Raw genomic sequence first — 15,439 nt, forward strand, 5'->3', positions numbered from 1 at the left:
TTTGTGCTCAAAAAGTAACAAAAAAACACCACAAATGTCCAAAGTGGCACAAACTAATGTGAGTTTCCAATACTAGAGTCCTTAGCAAAAAGTTTGATTGAGGTAAAAACTAAAATAGAGCAGAGATTAAAGTAAAAAGCCGCTTTTTGGTCACTCAGCCCAAATCTGCAGGGTTTGTGTGTTAAAGAAGAAATCTTGTGCTTGTGTGTGTCTATAATTATAATCGATGACATGGTGATGATCATTTCATTATCATTTGCACATTTTAAATCTCAATATTCATCAGAAACGACTGAATCTCAAGCCCGGCCAAATGTGATCGTCCAATCAGATTTGTTGTTTTTTTCAGTGATTCATGTGAAACGATGGAGCTCATTGGTCATTTACAAAAACCTCTTTCCTCAGATGAACAGTTTAGTGCTTCGCTCATTGATTCTGCAGAAATCCGCCATGTTTTTCACGTAAAGTGTTGAAGAAGTGTGTATTCTGGATCCCAGGCAACGATAACATGGTTAAAAACTCTAAAAGTTGATTTTGCATAATAAGTCTGTTTACACGTGTGAATGAAACAAAACACAAATCCAGGGATGTTTTACAGAAGAAAACTATATTATAACATCGATCATAAAATTGCATTATATGGGCCCTTGAAAATATTCTCATAATGTACATTTTGAAACATCACACACACAAAAGACCATCAATATTGGGTGGACACTGTTAAAACAAGGAGTGGTTGTGTTTGAATAAGAAGCAGCAGATCACACATGGGACAGGGACAGGGCGGTGCAGAGGGACGGCCTTTTCCAGGGAAGTCTGCACTGCTCTGGAACTAATAAGAGGAAGAGAGGACAGACCGGAGCAGAGACACCAGAATCCCAGCTGGAAAACACCTCGGAACATCAACATGGACACGCCAACCAGGTATGGAGAAGTTTTTCAATGACGTTATTCTGTTCAAGTCGCAGGTTTAAGTAACAAAGTACTTCCTCCTCCTCTGCTTTGTGTTATTTTTTTATGTTCTGTCATTAAAGCTGCATGGTGTAACTTTTTGGTCAGAGGTCTGCCACCTGCTTGTTTCTATGGAGATGTCATTGCTCTGCCTGGAATGTTCCACAGTGTGACATTAAACAGCTTTACTTTACATTTATTCAATCACAGGTGGTTTTAGAGCTCAAAAATACCTAGAAAAACAGACATTGTGACTGTGAGCGGGGTCGCCTCTCCACAGATCTGACCTGTGACTTGGTCTGGTTTGGTCTCCATGAAAATAGAAAGTTTTAATACATTCCAGACAAAGCAATAACATCTCCATTAGGACCCGACCGATATGGGTTTTGTTGCGGCCGATATGAAACCGATAAAATGAGAGTTGGAGCTGCCGATAGTCGATATAATCGCCGATATATTTAGTGATGTAAAAATTCACTGTAAATCTTGAATTGTTTAAAAAACTTAGGTTTGTCTCTAGTGGATTTTAAATTGGGTTTATTTATGCAACATTTATTGTTATTCTGACTCTTTACGTCATATTTACAGACAGTAGGTCAGACTAATGGCATTTTTACATCATATTCTAGACACTAGTGATGGGGATTGTTTTGTTGACAGCAGGACTAAACCAGGACTAAACCAGGACTAAACCAGGACCAAACCAGGACCAAACCAGGACTAAACCAGGACTAAACCAGGACCAAACCAGGACCAAACCAGGACTAAACCAGGACTAAACCAGGACCAAACCAGGACTAAACCAGGACTAAACCAGGACCAAACCAGGACTAAACCAGGACTAAACCAGGACTAAACCAGGACTAAAACCAGGTCTAAACCAGGACTAAACCAGGTCTAAACCAGGACTAAACCAGGACTAAACCAGGACTAAACCAGGACCAAACCAGGTCTAAACCAGGACTAAACCAGGACTAAACCAGGACCAAACCAGGACCAAACCAGGTCTAAACCAGGACTAAACCAGGACTAAAACCAGGACCAAAACCAGGTCTAAACCAGGACTAAACCAGGACTAAACCAGGACCAAACCAGGACTAAACCAGGTCTAAACCAGGACCAAACCAGGTCTAAACCAGGACTAAACCAGGACTAAACCAGGACCAAAACCAGGACCAAACCAGGTCTAAACCAGGAAAACTAAACCAGGACTAAACCAGGACCAAAAACCAGGACCAAACCAGGTCTAAAACCAGGACTAAACCAGGACTAAACCAGGACCAAACCAGGTCTAAACCAGGACTAAACCAGGACTAAACCAGAACTAAACCAGGACCAAACCAGGACCAAACCAGGTCTAAACCAGGACTAAACCAGGACTAAACCAGGACTAAACCAGGACTAAACCAGGACCAAACCAGGACCAAACCAGGTCTAAACCAGGTCTAAACCAGGACTAAACCAGGACTAAACCAGGTCTAAACCAGGTCTAAACCAGGACTAAACCAGGTCTAAACCAGGTCTAAACCAGGTCTAAACCAGGACTAAACCAGGTCTAAACCAGGTCTAAACCAGGTCTAAACCAGTCACTTTACAATAGACCAATAGAAAACAGTCTGTTTATGTGCGGAGCTACAGCAGCTAACCACTAACCAACGAAAAATATCCAAAACTAGCTTCAAAGTCGACATATTTCCAACACTCAGCGCTCACACAGGCTCCTCCCACATCACAAGTCTGCACTAATAACACACACACACACATCACAAGTCTGTGCTCATAAATGTCCTTTTAATCCAGACTCAAACTGATTGTCCGTAAAAAGAAAATAATCTCAGTGTTGCACATGGATCTATGGGTCTGCGGGTGTAAACAAACACACGTGAGTGTTGTGACTCTGTGGTGTGTTCAGGGACAGTACGGACACACACACAGACAAATGACTCCACAGATAAATACTGATGCAGAGCCACATATTTGGACATTTATCTGTCTGTAAATTGGATTAAATGAACATAATGTAGAGAGTCTAAGCTTTATAACGACGTATAACATGCCCACGTGAAACATCGGCCCATATCACCTGGAGACATATCGGCCGATAGCCGATATGTCTCCAGGTGCTCATATTAGCCAACCGATATATCGGTCGGGCTCTAATCTCCATGGAGAAAAGGGTTTGTGGGAGCCTCCAGCAGTAGTTACACGATGCACCTTTAATCTTGAAGTGTGGAGCTGTTTGGTGTTTGTGTAAAACAGTAAGTGCTCTAATCCACACTGCAGCTGATCAGGGTGATTCACAACACACTTCTGTGTTTGAAATGCACTGTCCCTCTGCGGCAGGAACACAAACTCAGTTGGATCAGCACAGACTTTAGTAGCTGCAGCTTTTAAAACCCAGTTGTAAAGTCAAAACATGTTGGTGAGCTGCTGTTGAGTGACAAACATAAAAGTGGACAGTGATATTGGTCCATGACAGAGACAGAGACGTGTTGGGACAGTGTCAGGCAGATTCTCTAGTCCTTATTATTATAAATATAAACTGGGGCGACAGTATCTGTAAGGTGCTGTGTGCCTCTGGACTGCACTGATCAATGATTTATCTTCAACTGAGTTTTCCTCACTCAGAAGGAACAGGCAGCTCCACTTGTACAGAAGTGAGATGTTTATTTAGGAGGAGGGAGCAGTGATATTAAAGCAGAGCTTATTTGATATACGTGTTGATAGTTACATGTGTGTGTTTATCTGGAAGAAAGACAAGAAATATATACATTAAAAAACCCAATAAACTACACAATGAAATGAATAATGAAAAAAATAACATGTGTTTACACAAAAGAACCACAGGTGGGCGCTTCAACACAATAAATTAATTTATACTGAAATTGAATATTTATGGAAATGTGAAAATGTCAGAACAGCCAAAACTGTACAAAACATGTGAAATACACTTTTAACAAACGGATGGAGAGCAGATTATTGGCTGTCACTTATCGGTTTGATGTAGTTGACTCAGAGTAACAGATTAATTTCACGTGGAGCACCACATTGTATAATTGTGATAGTATCAAAAATCTAACAATGGAAACTACACATTGGTAAATAAACTGACAAAATACACATTCATACACAGTTACAAACAACACTTACATCGTATGAACACACACAGTACTCGTACACACAAGACGATACAGGACGGGCTCCGCTCCCTACACAATAATAACACTGCACACAACTCGAGGGGCACGAGCTTTCCAGAACTACAATACCAACAGGTGCATCATGGGTAACGTAGTCCCATACACACCAGACTTTAACAGTAGCTCAGATCATCAAATCATAGCTCCTAACTCCTAGTCCCTAACTCCTTTACCTTTGGAGCTTCATCACAGGATCAACCATAAGTGTCTTAAGCAGAGAGGAGAAGGAGCTTCAGCTGGTTTTGGAGAATCTGACCATCCTAACCAATGGAGAAACGGATCAGTCATGTGACCCTACAGTTTAACAAAAAACTACAACACCCACAAAACGGACGCTCATCATTCTCCTCTACTGCTCCAGCTTTAAAGACATTTCAGTGTGACAGTGTTTGTAAATGAGCCCAGGATTTGCTCATGAGAGACGCTGCTGCTGAAGAAGAAGAAAGACGTGTAAAAAACCCACAGACATGAACAAACATGAACCATCTCCAACATGTCCACATGCACAGAAGACAAGAAATATGTCCTGCACACTCACCATCAGCTGCAGCCTCACCTCTGTCCTCAACTCTGTCCTCACCTCTGTCCTCAGCTCTGTCCTCTGTCCTCAGTTCTGTCCTCAGCTCTGTCCTCTGTCCTCAGCTCTGTCCTCAGCTCTGTCCTCTGTCCTCAGCTCTGTCCTCTGTCCTCAGCTCTGTCCTCAGCTCTGTCTGTCCTCAGCTCTGTCCTCTGTCCTCAGCTCTGTCCTCAGGTCTGTCCTCTGTCCTCAGCTCTGTCCTCTGTCCTCAGCTCTGTCCTCAGCTCTGTCCTCTGTCCTCAGCTCTGTCCTCTGTCCTCAGCTCTGTCCTCTGTCCTCAGCCCTGTCCTCTGTCCTCAGCTCTGTCCTCTGTCCTCAGCTCTGTCCTCTGTCCTCAGCTCTGTCTTCTGTCCTCAGCTCTGTCCTCTGTCCTCAGCTCTGTCCTCAGCTCTGTCTGTCCTCAGCTCTGTCCTCTGTCCTCAGCTCTGTCCTCTGTCCTCAGCTTGTCTCAGTCTGTCCTCAGCTGTCCTCTGTCCTCAGCTCTGTCTCAGCTGTCCTCTGTCCTCAGCTCTGTCCTCTGTCCTCAGCTCTGTCCTCAGCTCTCCTCAGTCTGTCTCTGTCCTCTGTCCTCAGTTCTGTCTCAGCCTCTGTCCTCTGTCCTCTCAGCTCTGTCTCTGTCCTCTGTCTCTAGCTCTGTCCTCAGCTCTGTCCTCAGCTCTGTCTCTGTCCTCAGCTCTGTCCTGTCCTCAGCTCTGTCCTCATGTCCTGTCAGCTCTCAGCTCTGTCCTCAGCTCTGTCCTTGTCTTCTAGTCCTCTGTCCTCAGTCTGTCTGTCCTCAGCTCTGTCCTCAATCTGTCCTCAGCTCTGTCTCAAGTCCTCTGTCCTCAGCTCTGTCCTCAAAAAGCTGTCCTCTGTCCTCAAATCTGTCCTCAGCTCTGTCCTCTGTCCTCAAAAAAGTCAAAAAATATTCCACCAAATCCTGTCTTTTTGTAGAATGTCTGAGGCAATGACAAATTACAATTCCAAACTCTTGGCGCAGAGATCGGCCTTCGATGAACCTTCGATGAACCTTCGATGAACCTTCGATGAACCTTCGATGAACCTTTGATGAACATTTGATGAACCTTCAGTGATAATGTGCACTGGATTTTGGGATGTCTCGTGGTTCCTTACGGCTGGTTAGGAAGTTCTTTAGGTTCCTAGGCTAAAGGAGCTATGAAAGGAAACATGCAGGCTCCTTTTCCTAACTTGGTGATGCACATGCTTAGAGGCCAATTTAACAAACTCAGAACTAGCCAGTGTGTGTGTGCACTGGTGTATGTGCATGTGGTGTATGAATAGACTGTACATATAAAATGACATAGTTTATGGAGTAACCGCCGCGTTCCAAACAGGAAGTTGGCATGTGACATAATATGGAGCCTGACACCAGAATCACAAGCTTCATTTGAGTGGAGCTGAACATGATGGAGACGTCACACTCACTTAGTCCACTTCTTTATACAGACTATGGTGTGTGTGGTTCATTGATGTAACACTGCTTTGAGTGAAGGTAAAAAAAAAAAAAAAGTGCAATACAAAATCAGATCATTTACCTGAGAAAATGCAAATGAATAATTTTACAAACTCATTAATCTCTTATTTATCTTATTTATAAATGCTCTTTACATCATGCACTGAGCATTTATCTTGACAAGAATAAATTAAAATCAAGAAAGACCTGAGGAATTTAACCCCTGTAAGTTCTTTGTTTTTTTGTTTCACAGCGAGTCCTGCTCGGTCTGGTGGACTCATTGCTCTTTGGGGCTTATACATCATCAGATTTAAACCTTTTTTTTTTGTTCAAATTCTCAGCAGATGTTTAATTCATCCCATGTGGAAGTAGTATTAACAACTTATTGTTAAAATGCATTTATGAATAAAAAGGCCACTTGTTTTTTGTAAGGGTTAGGGATATTCAAATAGAATAAAATAAAGAAATGCATCACATAACAACCACGACTGGATAATAATCAAACAATGTACAAATGAAAGACGTTCTCACAACACTATAGTGAACTATTTGAGTTTCATCAGAAATGTAACTTACTCAGGTCAGTTTACAAAACATCTCTGAACAACACATTAGTTCCATTGAACATGGACATTTTCATGACAGAATATATCACACATGAGGGGCAGAGTTTCACTGTGTGTACTGCAGATGGATTTCTTACACTTGGTGAAACACCAAATGTCTCCTTGTTCTTGCAGTTTTCCCAACACCACTGAACAGTTCTGTGACCACGACGCCCTGAACACCTCCTGGATCCCTCCGTACATCTACATCATCTCTGCTCTGGGCATCCCCCTCAACCTGCTGGTGCTCCTGGTCTTCCTGCTCCACAAGAAGAAATGCTCTGTCACCGAGATCTACCTGTGCAACATGGCCGCTGCCGATCTCCTCCTGATGCTCTTCATGCCTTTCTGGGGCGTATACCAGGCCAATGATCACGTCTGGACTTTCGGTGGACCTATGTGCACACTTGCCAGTCTTCTAATGGTCATGAACTACAACTGCAGCATCTATTTCCTCGTCCTGGTTTGCGTTGATCGTTTCTTAGCGTTGGTGCACCCACTGACCCAGTGCAAACTGCACAGACGTAAATATGCAATGCTGGGTTGTTTTTTGGCTTGGTGCTTGGGTCTGCTGCTAAACATCCCGACTCTTATGTGCAAAAGAACTGCAGTTAGTGACAATATAGAGGAACCCACATGTCAGTGGGGGTGTTTCTTGAGTTTCTATTTCACACATGAGCTGATACAAACCATAGCAGCATTTGTTCTTCCATTTCTCATCATTTTATTCTGCACCGTTAAAATTGTCCAAGCACTGACAGGAAGACCTCCCAACGAAGGCAGAAAGCTACAAAAGGAACACAAAGCCACTGTTTTAGTTCTTAGTGTGTTGCTCGCGTTCTTTGTCTGCTGGTTTCCGTTTAGCTTAGTGAGAATGATAGAGCTAGCGGTAAGATACAACCTTATTGAGGAAACTTGTAGCCTAGTACATCACTTGTATATCTGCAGAGTTCTCTTCATCAACTTTGGGTTCTCCAACAGTGATCTTAATCCCATCCTGTACGTCATCGTGGGTAAACACTTTCGTAAGAAAATGAGTGAGGTGGTGGGAGGCCGTGAGTCATTTAAAATGTCCAGCACTCGGTTCACCACATCCAGTGTCAAAGGATCTTGGAAGAGAAGAGCTTGAACCAGACAAAACTTTAAAGGAGCCATTACACCATTTTCTCTTTTTTATGTTCTAATGTAGTTTCCTCATCACAAACAGACCTGGAGTTGTGTTTTGATTCATTCACACATGTTTAACACACAAACCTGCACATTTAGACTGGTCTGGTTTGGTATTCATGAAGATAAAAAGGTTTAATGCCATACTGTGAAACATTCTGAACAAAGCAATAACATCTCCATGGAGACGGACGCTCCACCAGAAAAGTTACACAATGCACCTTTAAATTAAACAGCCTGGTTTTGTGTTCAGTATGTTTTAGTTGTTTTTTTATAGTGCAAAATGTACTACTACTACTACTACTACTACTACTACTACTACTACTACTACTACTACTACTACTACTACTACTACTACTACTACTACTACTACTACTACTACTACTACTACTACTACTACTACTACTACTACTACTACTACTACTACTACTACTACTACTACTACTACTACTACTACTACTACTACTACTACCACTACTACTACTACTACTACTACTACTACTACTACTACTACTACTACTACTACTACTACTACTACTACTACTACTACTACTACTACTACTACTACTACTACTACTACTACTACTACTACTACTACTACTACTACTACTACTACTACTACTACTACTACTACTACTACTACTACTACTACTACTACTACTACTACTACTACTACTACTACTACTACTACTACTACTACTACTACTACTACTACTACTACTACTACTACTACTACTACTACTACTACTACTACTACTACTACTACTACTACTACTACTACCATTATGACTACTACTACTACCACTACGACTACTACTACCACTACCACTACTACTACTACTTCTCCTACTACTACTCGATTGTATGTCATGTTTTTTTCAGGATTAGGCACCTCACCTCATCTCATCTCATCTCATCTCAGTAAAAGTGGAGTCACCAGTGACTTCACCAACTCTGGTGTTTCATGAACCTGTGTCTCATGTTTTTGCACACGGCCCTTCTTAGACGATGGCAGTGGAGTAGTCTGTTAAGCACTGACCCATGAACAGGAAGGTTGTTTCACTCAAAAATATTTTTAGTTAAGAAGATTATGTTTATGATTTTACTAAAAAGCTTGTCTAGTTTTGTTTCGTGTTTTTAATTGCTGTAAAGTATAGTTTTACTTCCTGGTTGGACTCGGGCAGCAGATGTGACGTATGTCGAGGTGATTCCAAAACTGTTACTGAGCAAAGCTCACTCAGAACTTATGAACTGGTGACTAATGACCACAACAGGCTACAAATCTGTTTCTGAAACTTTATAAACTGCAAAGTCATTAAAACAGCAAACACAAACTGCCACATAACTGATGTCAAACTATAATAGTCTGTAAACTGACCCATCACGAGCACTTGAAGTGTTGTGTCGTTACTGTTGATGAAACTCCTCTTGTCTCTGTGTTACAGGGAGGGCACCTGGTATAACATGTGTACATATTTGGCGTGGTGACGGCTGTTGAAGGAGCACACTTAGCTGTGTTTACAGCAGAACTTGTCCAGCGTTCACTTTGTTGGTCTTTGTCTGTGTGTGTTAATCCTGTTAGTATTAGAATGGAGGCATGAAGCCAACAGATCCTGTTCCTGTTACACTCTGTTTTTATAGTCTCTGTTTCCAAACACTTCACCACCCATTGGTCTCCATGGAAATGTGATGGCATTAATTGGAATGTTCCACAGTGGAACTCCTTAAAATCTCAACATTTTGTCTGGAGGAGGAAACATTCTGTTGCAACTATGACAATCTACTTTTAAACTGTGTTTTCCTGTTCACCTGAGCTGCTGCTGTCAGGTCAAAATAACAGATTTTTTGACAAGATAAAGCTTCGTTTAGACCTAAAATTACACTAAAAGCACAACCAGCTTTTCTTTGACTCTCCACTGATGTATCAGAGGCACCATTTCCCCCCAAACACAGTTAAGACAAATAACAACACACCATGTTGATTTTTGACAATACTTTTTTTCACAGTCAGGTTAAAGTTGGTAAAACCGAGCTGTGAGTTTTAGACAAAACTAAATTACAAATAAATAAAGGGATTAGTTTGTCTAACTGTATTAAATGGATCATAAAAAATACTATCAGTGTCGCTGAATCTTAATATTTGCTGTAATCACATCTGCTGGAAAATACAGTCGGACCACTAACCGCGCCCCCGGATGAAATGCCGACACTTTAGAGAGTCTCGTTCCACAGTGCACCTATAGACTTGTAAAATGATCATGACACTTTCAGGTCCAACCAGAAACTTCACAGCTGGTGTCTTTGCTTTTGTTCCTCATTCATCAAACAAGAGACAATTGCCTTTTAAATGTGTATTTTTAACCAATATTTGTATGAAATATGTTATGTATTACATAATATAGATCACCAGTGTATGTGTCACTAACAGCTGGTCCACTTTCCTCGTCCACTTTCTGTCATAGTTCTGACCACAGATCCACTTTAATCCACACTGAAATCTCTTTTAACGTGACATGTGTTGTTAAAAAAGAGGAAATAGTAACATGTTCATTGTTTTCAATCAGCTGAAGTGACATCACACTGAACAACTCTTTACTGTGGAACATTCCAAGCAACAAAATGACTCCTAACTTTAAAACAAGCAGTGTCCACACACAAGCATGGACTGGTTTTCAACATGTGCCCAAAACTATACAGTTATTCAAATACACACACTGCAATCCTTATTCTGAAGACTGAAATATTAGATGAACTGATAAACCCATACTTGTGTCCTCACTTCAGCACATTTGTCTTTTTAAAGTGCTACTAAACACTAAATCCACGTTTTGTGCTACTAAGTGTGTAGCACAAGTGTATGGTGTTTTAATTTACCCATGGCCTACACGATCTACTCTAGTTTTTGTGCAAACTAAGAAAGTTTACCGTTCTCTGGTAGGTAAAAAAAATAAATTAAATAAAACACTGTCCTGAATGGAGTGTGTGCTGCCTTACGTGGCCTCTGCAATGTCAAGTACTACGTGACATCACATATGATTATAACCTGGCTGTAGGGGCGGAGTTTGAAGTGTGGATACATGTTCTTCAAGTGTCCAGAACCTGTAAACTTACTGTGTGTAGTGACCCCCAGTGTCCAGCAGATGGCACAAAACATAAAGTAGCATTTTCAGATAAACAGTCTGCTCCTTCTGCAGGTGAGAGAAGCCACACAGCGCCACCTAGAGGAGGAGAGTTTGTAGATTTTGGAGTCATAGTTTTTGGCAGCGTCGTCTCTTTGTCCATCGCTCGGCTCAGTTTTCACTAAGACGCCGTAAACACAGTTGTGCCTTTTGTTTCCAGAGTTGATTGGAGCAGGTCGGAGGCAGCAGCGAGCACCAGGGCACAGAGCACAGGAAGCCCACACGAGACGTTCACTGTGTGTGGGAAAAGAGGCACGACCACAGCAGCACGTTTCCATTTAAAACAGCAACAGGACAAAGAATGATCCAGAGAATCCACAAGAAAACACTTACTGAAAACATTTTCTCATTTCAAACACATGCTTCAGTAAAGCTGCACTGTGGCACTTTCCTGGTGGAGGCTCTGTTTACTGCCTGTCTCCATGGAGACATCACTTTGCCTTGAATGTTCCACAGTATGGCATTACACATTTATCCAGTTTATAGATGTTTTTAAGGCTAAATAAATCACTTCAACTCACATTTCTACAGATTATGAACTCTAGACTCATGTTACTAATGTACAGTGTTGGGAGTAACAGATTACATGTACCGGAGTTACGTAATCAGAGTACAAATTATGAGTAACGGTATTCAGTTACATTTACTGTTTCAGTGACTGTTAATTGGATTACAGTTACTTTGTTGAAATAAATGGATTACACAGAGGTATTTTACTGTTTTCACATTTTTGGTTATATCCCTTTTTTTTTTTTTTTTGGTAATTCCACTCATTGCCGGACACTAAATCAGGTCTAAAACCAAGTATAAACCAGGACTAAACCAGGACTAAAACAGGAATAAACCAGGTCTAAATTATGTCTCAAACAGGATTTATCAGGACTAAACCATGCTGTGCAGACCGTGTCTTCTCCTCTTCTATCAATACTATTTTTAATTTGATTAAGTAAACTGTGGACTTTTTATTATTTTTTATTTCTTTTATCAGACAAAACATCTTATGTGAAGATTTCCTTTCCCAGATAAAGATTTCTTTGCTTCTCTACAGCAAATCAAGTAATCCAAAGTATTCAGATTACATTACTCACTTTAAGTAATTTAATGGATTACGTTACAAACTACATTTTGGGGTATGTAATCTGTAATCTGTAGGGGATTACATTTTAAAAGTCACCTTCCCAACACTGCTAATGTAAATCATCAGCTTCAACATTTGTGGATTTCTCTTTTGAATAATCCTTTTAAGAAATAGTATTGAGCTTTTAGAATCCAAACATGATGTTTTACTCTTAGTTTTAAATGTCCACTACTTGCTTGTCTGCACGGAGCTGTTATTTCTTTGCCTGGAAAGTTCCACAGTAGAGCATTAAACTTATCTCTCTTGCATTTATTCAATTTCAGGTGTTTTTAGTTCAGAAATACCTTTAAAACATGAACTCTGACCACGTGCAGCCTTATTTCTCCATAGATCTGATCATTAAACTGTCTTCATTGTGATGACCAAGTTTATTTCCAGACTGTGGAATAATCAAGACAAAAGAGTCATATCTCCATGGAGACAAACAGGTGGTGACCCAACACCAGAAAAGTTACACAGTGCACCTTTAAAGTCAAGTGTTCAGATAGGATTGAATGAAGATGTGAGTTATTATTTCAGAGCAGTAGGACAGTCCCAAAACACATGAACATGATGAACACAGGATATATTTTCCCAACACATTTTTTCCAAACATAATATTTTGTGCTTCTCCATTGAGATGTTTGCTGTCAGGATAATTCATATTCTCAGTAGTTGAAAGGTCCATTGTGTGTGTGTGTGTGTTTCCCAAAATCACAGCAGCAGTCACATGACTTCACCTGTGCGAAGCCCCACTGTCCACCTGGACTACAGCCAATAGAGCAGCAGCTCTGAGTCACTCCAGAAAGAACACACAAACAAGCCTCTTCATTCAGACGCACACTGTACTCTGAGACACTTTGGACTCTTTGGATCTGCTCAGGTATCACCAGTTTGATTTTATTCAACATTGGGTTTAGTCCTGGTTTAGTTCTGATTTTTAGAGCTGCTTTAGTGCTGGTTTGATATGATCTAGTTTAGAGCTGAGTAAGTTTTGGGGTTTATTTCCTCATCATGGGCCTGTTTATGTCATTAATCTCATTATAGCTTGAGATCCTTTTACATTTATTTTGATAAATACATGTGGCTCATGAGCTACATTCAGTGTTCTGAATCTACTATTGTACTATGTCGTCACAGTTGAACATTTTTTAGGCTTGACCTAGATCAGTATCTGTTGTCTATCCACATTTTAAACATATTTTTGCTCACGGGAAGAGGCGTGGAGGGAGGAGGTGTGGTGTTGAAGATGTTAAAAAGTGGACAAGTGCCGTAATACTGCCAGTTACTTGAATAGTTTGAAATTGAATTTTAAAATATTTTAGAAAAAAACTTTTATGGTTCAGTTAAAAGGTTGAATTAAAATGAAAGAATGTTTTTATTATTTGAAAAGACTCACATTTAGATTTCATTGTGCTCTTTACATGTGGGTCATTGTTGGAATATGCAAACAGATACATGTATGTCTGCACCTGAATGTCCTGGAGCTGAGAGAAATCATTGTAACCATTAAGTTAAATAAACAAATAATCCTCATTTCTAAGGAGGAAGATACATATCAAAGCCCTAATAATAATAAATGTTCCCTGTAAGAGCCACAGGCCGAGTGTAGAAAGACACTGAGAGATTGTAAGTCCATCATGTCCAGGTATTTAAGCAGCTGTTTGAAAGAGACAAAAGTAACAATTTATCTCACAGTGTGACACTTTAAATTCATCTAATAAATCTGAAAGGATTAAAGGAACAGCAAGTAAGTTTGTACTGCAGTCACGTATGAAATACTACAGAGCATAGTATCCCCTCCCCCACACAAGAGGTCTCCTGATAGGTGTCCAAAATCAGAGGTGGAGGTGGAGGGTGGCGCAACAAGCCAAAACACATAAACACATATACACATAATGACAACATCATCATAAACTGAGGGCTGCAATTTCTATGGGAGAAAGGAATACTCAGGCTGGATTACTGTGGTCGCTGATAGAAATATTTGAAACGATCAAGATTCCTTAATGTCTGGTGATACATCGGGGTCATTTTATAATTCATTTACAGTTATTTCTTACATACTGTTCCCTTAAATGATATTAAGAAATTATTATTACAATGATTACATTATTGGCAGCAGCTTTACAACCAGCCAATAATGTAATAACTTATTACATTATTGGCATCAGGTTATTATGTTATTGGTTCAAACATTTTATTACATTATTGGCTTTATTACATTAAAGTTATTACGTTATAGGCAGTTATTATGTTATTGGCCATTATTACATTATCAGCTGCTACAGGCTCTGGCTATGGCTGGTGGTCTAGCTTTCACAATTCAACTTGTTAATATTATTGAACATCTATCCACCCACTCTACTCCTTTCTGCTCTATAATGTAATGTACCACACCCTGGATTCTGAAGCGTGTTAGGCCTGGATCCCCTGCACCCAGAAACGACAAAAGGTCAGGACTAACATTTTTGCTACAGAGTGGTTTGTGTCTTTAAGATGGAGGTGGATGATGGATTGTCTTATATGTTGATACAGTCTATGGTGTAGAGGTTGGTCCAGTGTAACTGTCCTTTGACCAGTTTAAAATACACCGGGAGTTCATGGGGTCGAAAAATGTTAGATTTTAAGACAGACGAGACACATGAGACAGAAACCCATTCCCTCTTATATTTAGAAAATGCATGTTGTCTTCTTGTTTTGTAGAAGCAAAAGTTTCCTTCTCATGAGACACATTTGTAAAAATCTAAATATCTTATGTCCTTGACATGTTTCAGCAGTGACACTTCCACCTTCGTCAGAGGTGTCACTGTTGTGACGTGTCTCTTTTCAGCTGTTGTTCAGACGTGTTCAGTTTGATGGATCTGGCAGATTTATTCTTCATATACTCTCCTTGCTGTGGTTTTACTTAAACATATAATGCAAATACACTTAGATGTTATTTTAAGATACACTTTGTGATTATATGAATATTAGGGGTGTCAAATTATCGTGTAAATTGCAATTAATTAATTACAGTCATATTTAGCACGTTATGTTTTTTAATCGCGTTAATCTCATTTTTAATCTCTAACTTTACTGTTTCTGTACACGAGTTGCCTTAATATAAAATCTGTTTTTACTGTATATATTGTTGGGACAACAACACATCGCTCCCGCAAAGAATTGTAATTTTCCACCCGCATCTGTG

General features: G+C 40.2%; 1 protein-coding gene and 1 pseudogene across 1 annotated transcript; both read left to right on the top strand.

Annotated features, from left to right (window-relative positions):
* The window catches only part of LOC110160420 (NLR family CARD domain-containing protein 3-like), a 197,359-nt pseudogene that overhangs the window by 161,586 nt on the left and 20,334 nt on the right, over positions 1–15,439 (top strand).
* On the top strand, positions 859–7,931 carry LOC129410251 (B2 bradykinin receptor-like). Its single transcript, XM_055157749.1, has 2 exons — positions 859–924; positions 6,922–7,931. The coding sequence occupies exons 1-2, from the start codon at positions 908–910 to the stop codon at positions 7,913–7,915; spliced, it is 1,011 nt and encodes a 336-aa protein (XP_055013724.1). The 5' UTR covers positions 859–907; the 3' UTR covers positions 7,916–7,931.

The sequence above is a fragment of the Boleophthalmus pectinirostris genome, unplaced genomic scaffold (genome assembly GCF_026225935.1).
Source record: "Boleophthalmus pectinirostris isolate CB_2022bp ecotype Guang Dong unplaced genomic scaffold, ASM2622593v1 HiC_scaffold_22, whole genome shotgun sequence".
Classification (NCBI taxonomy): domain Eukaryota; kingdom Metazoa; phylum Chordata; class Actinopteri; order Gobiiformes; family Gobiidae; genus Boleophthalmus; species Boleophthalmus pectinirostris.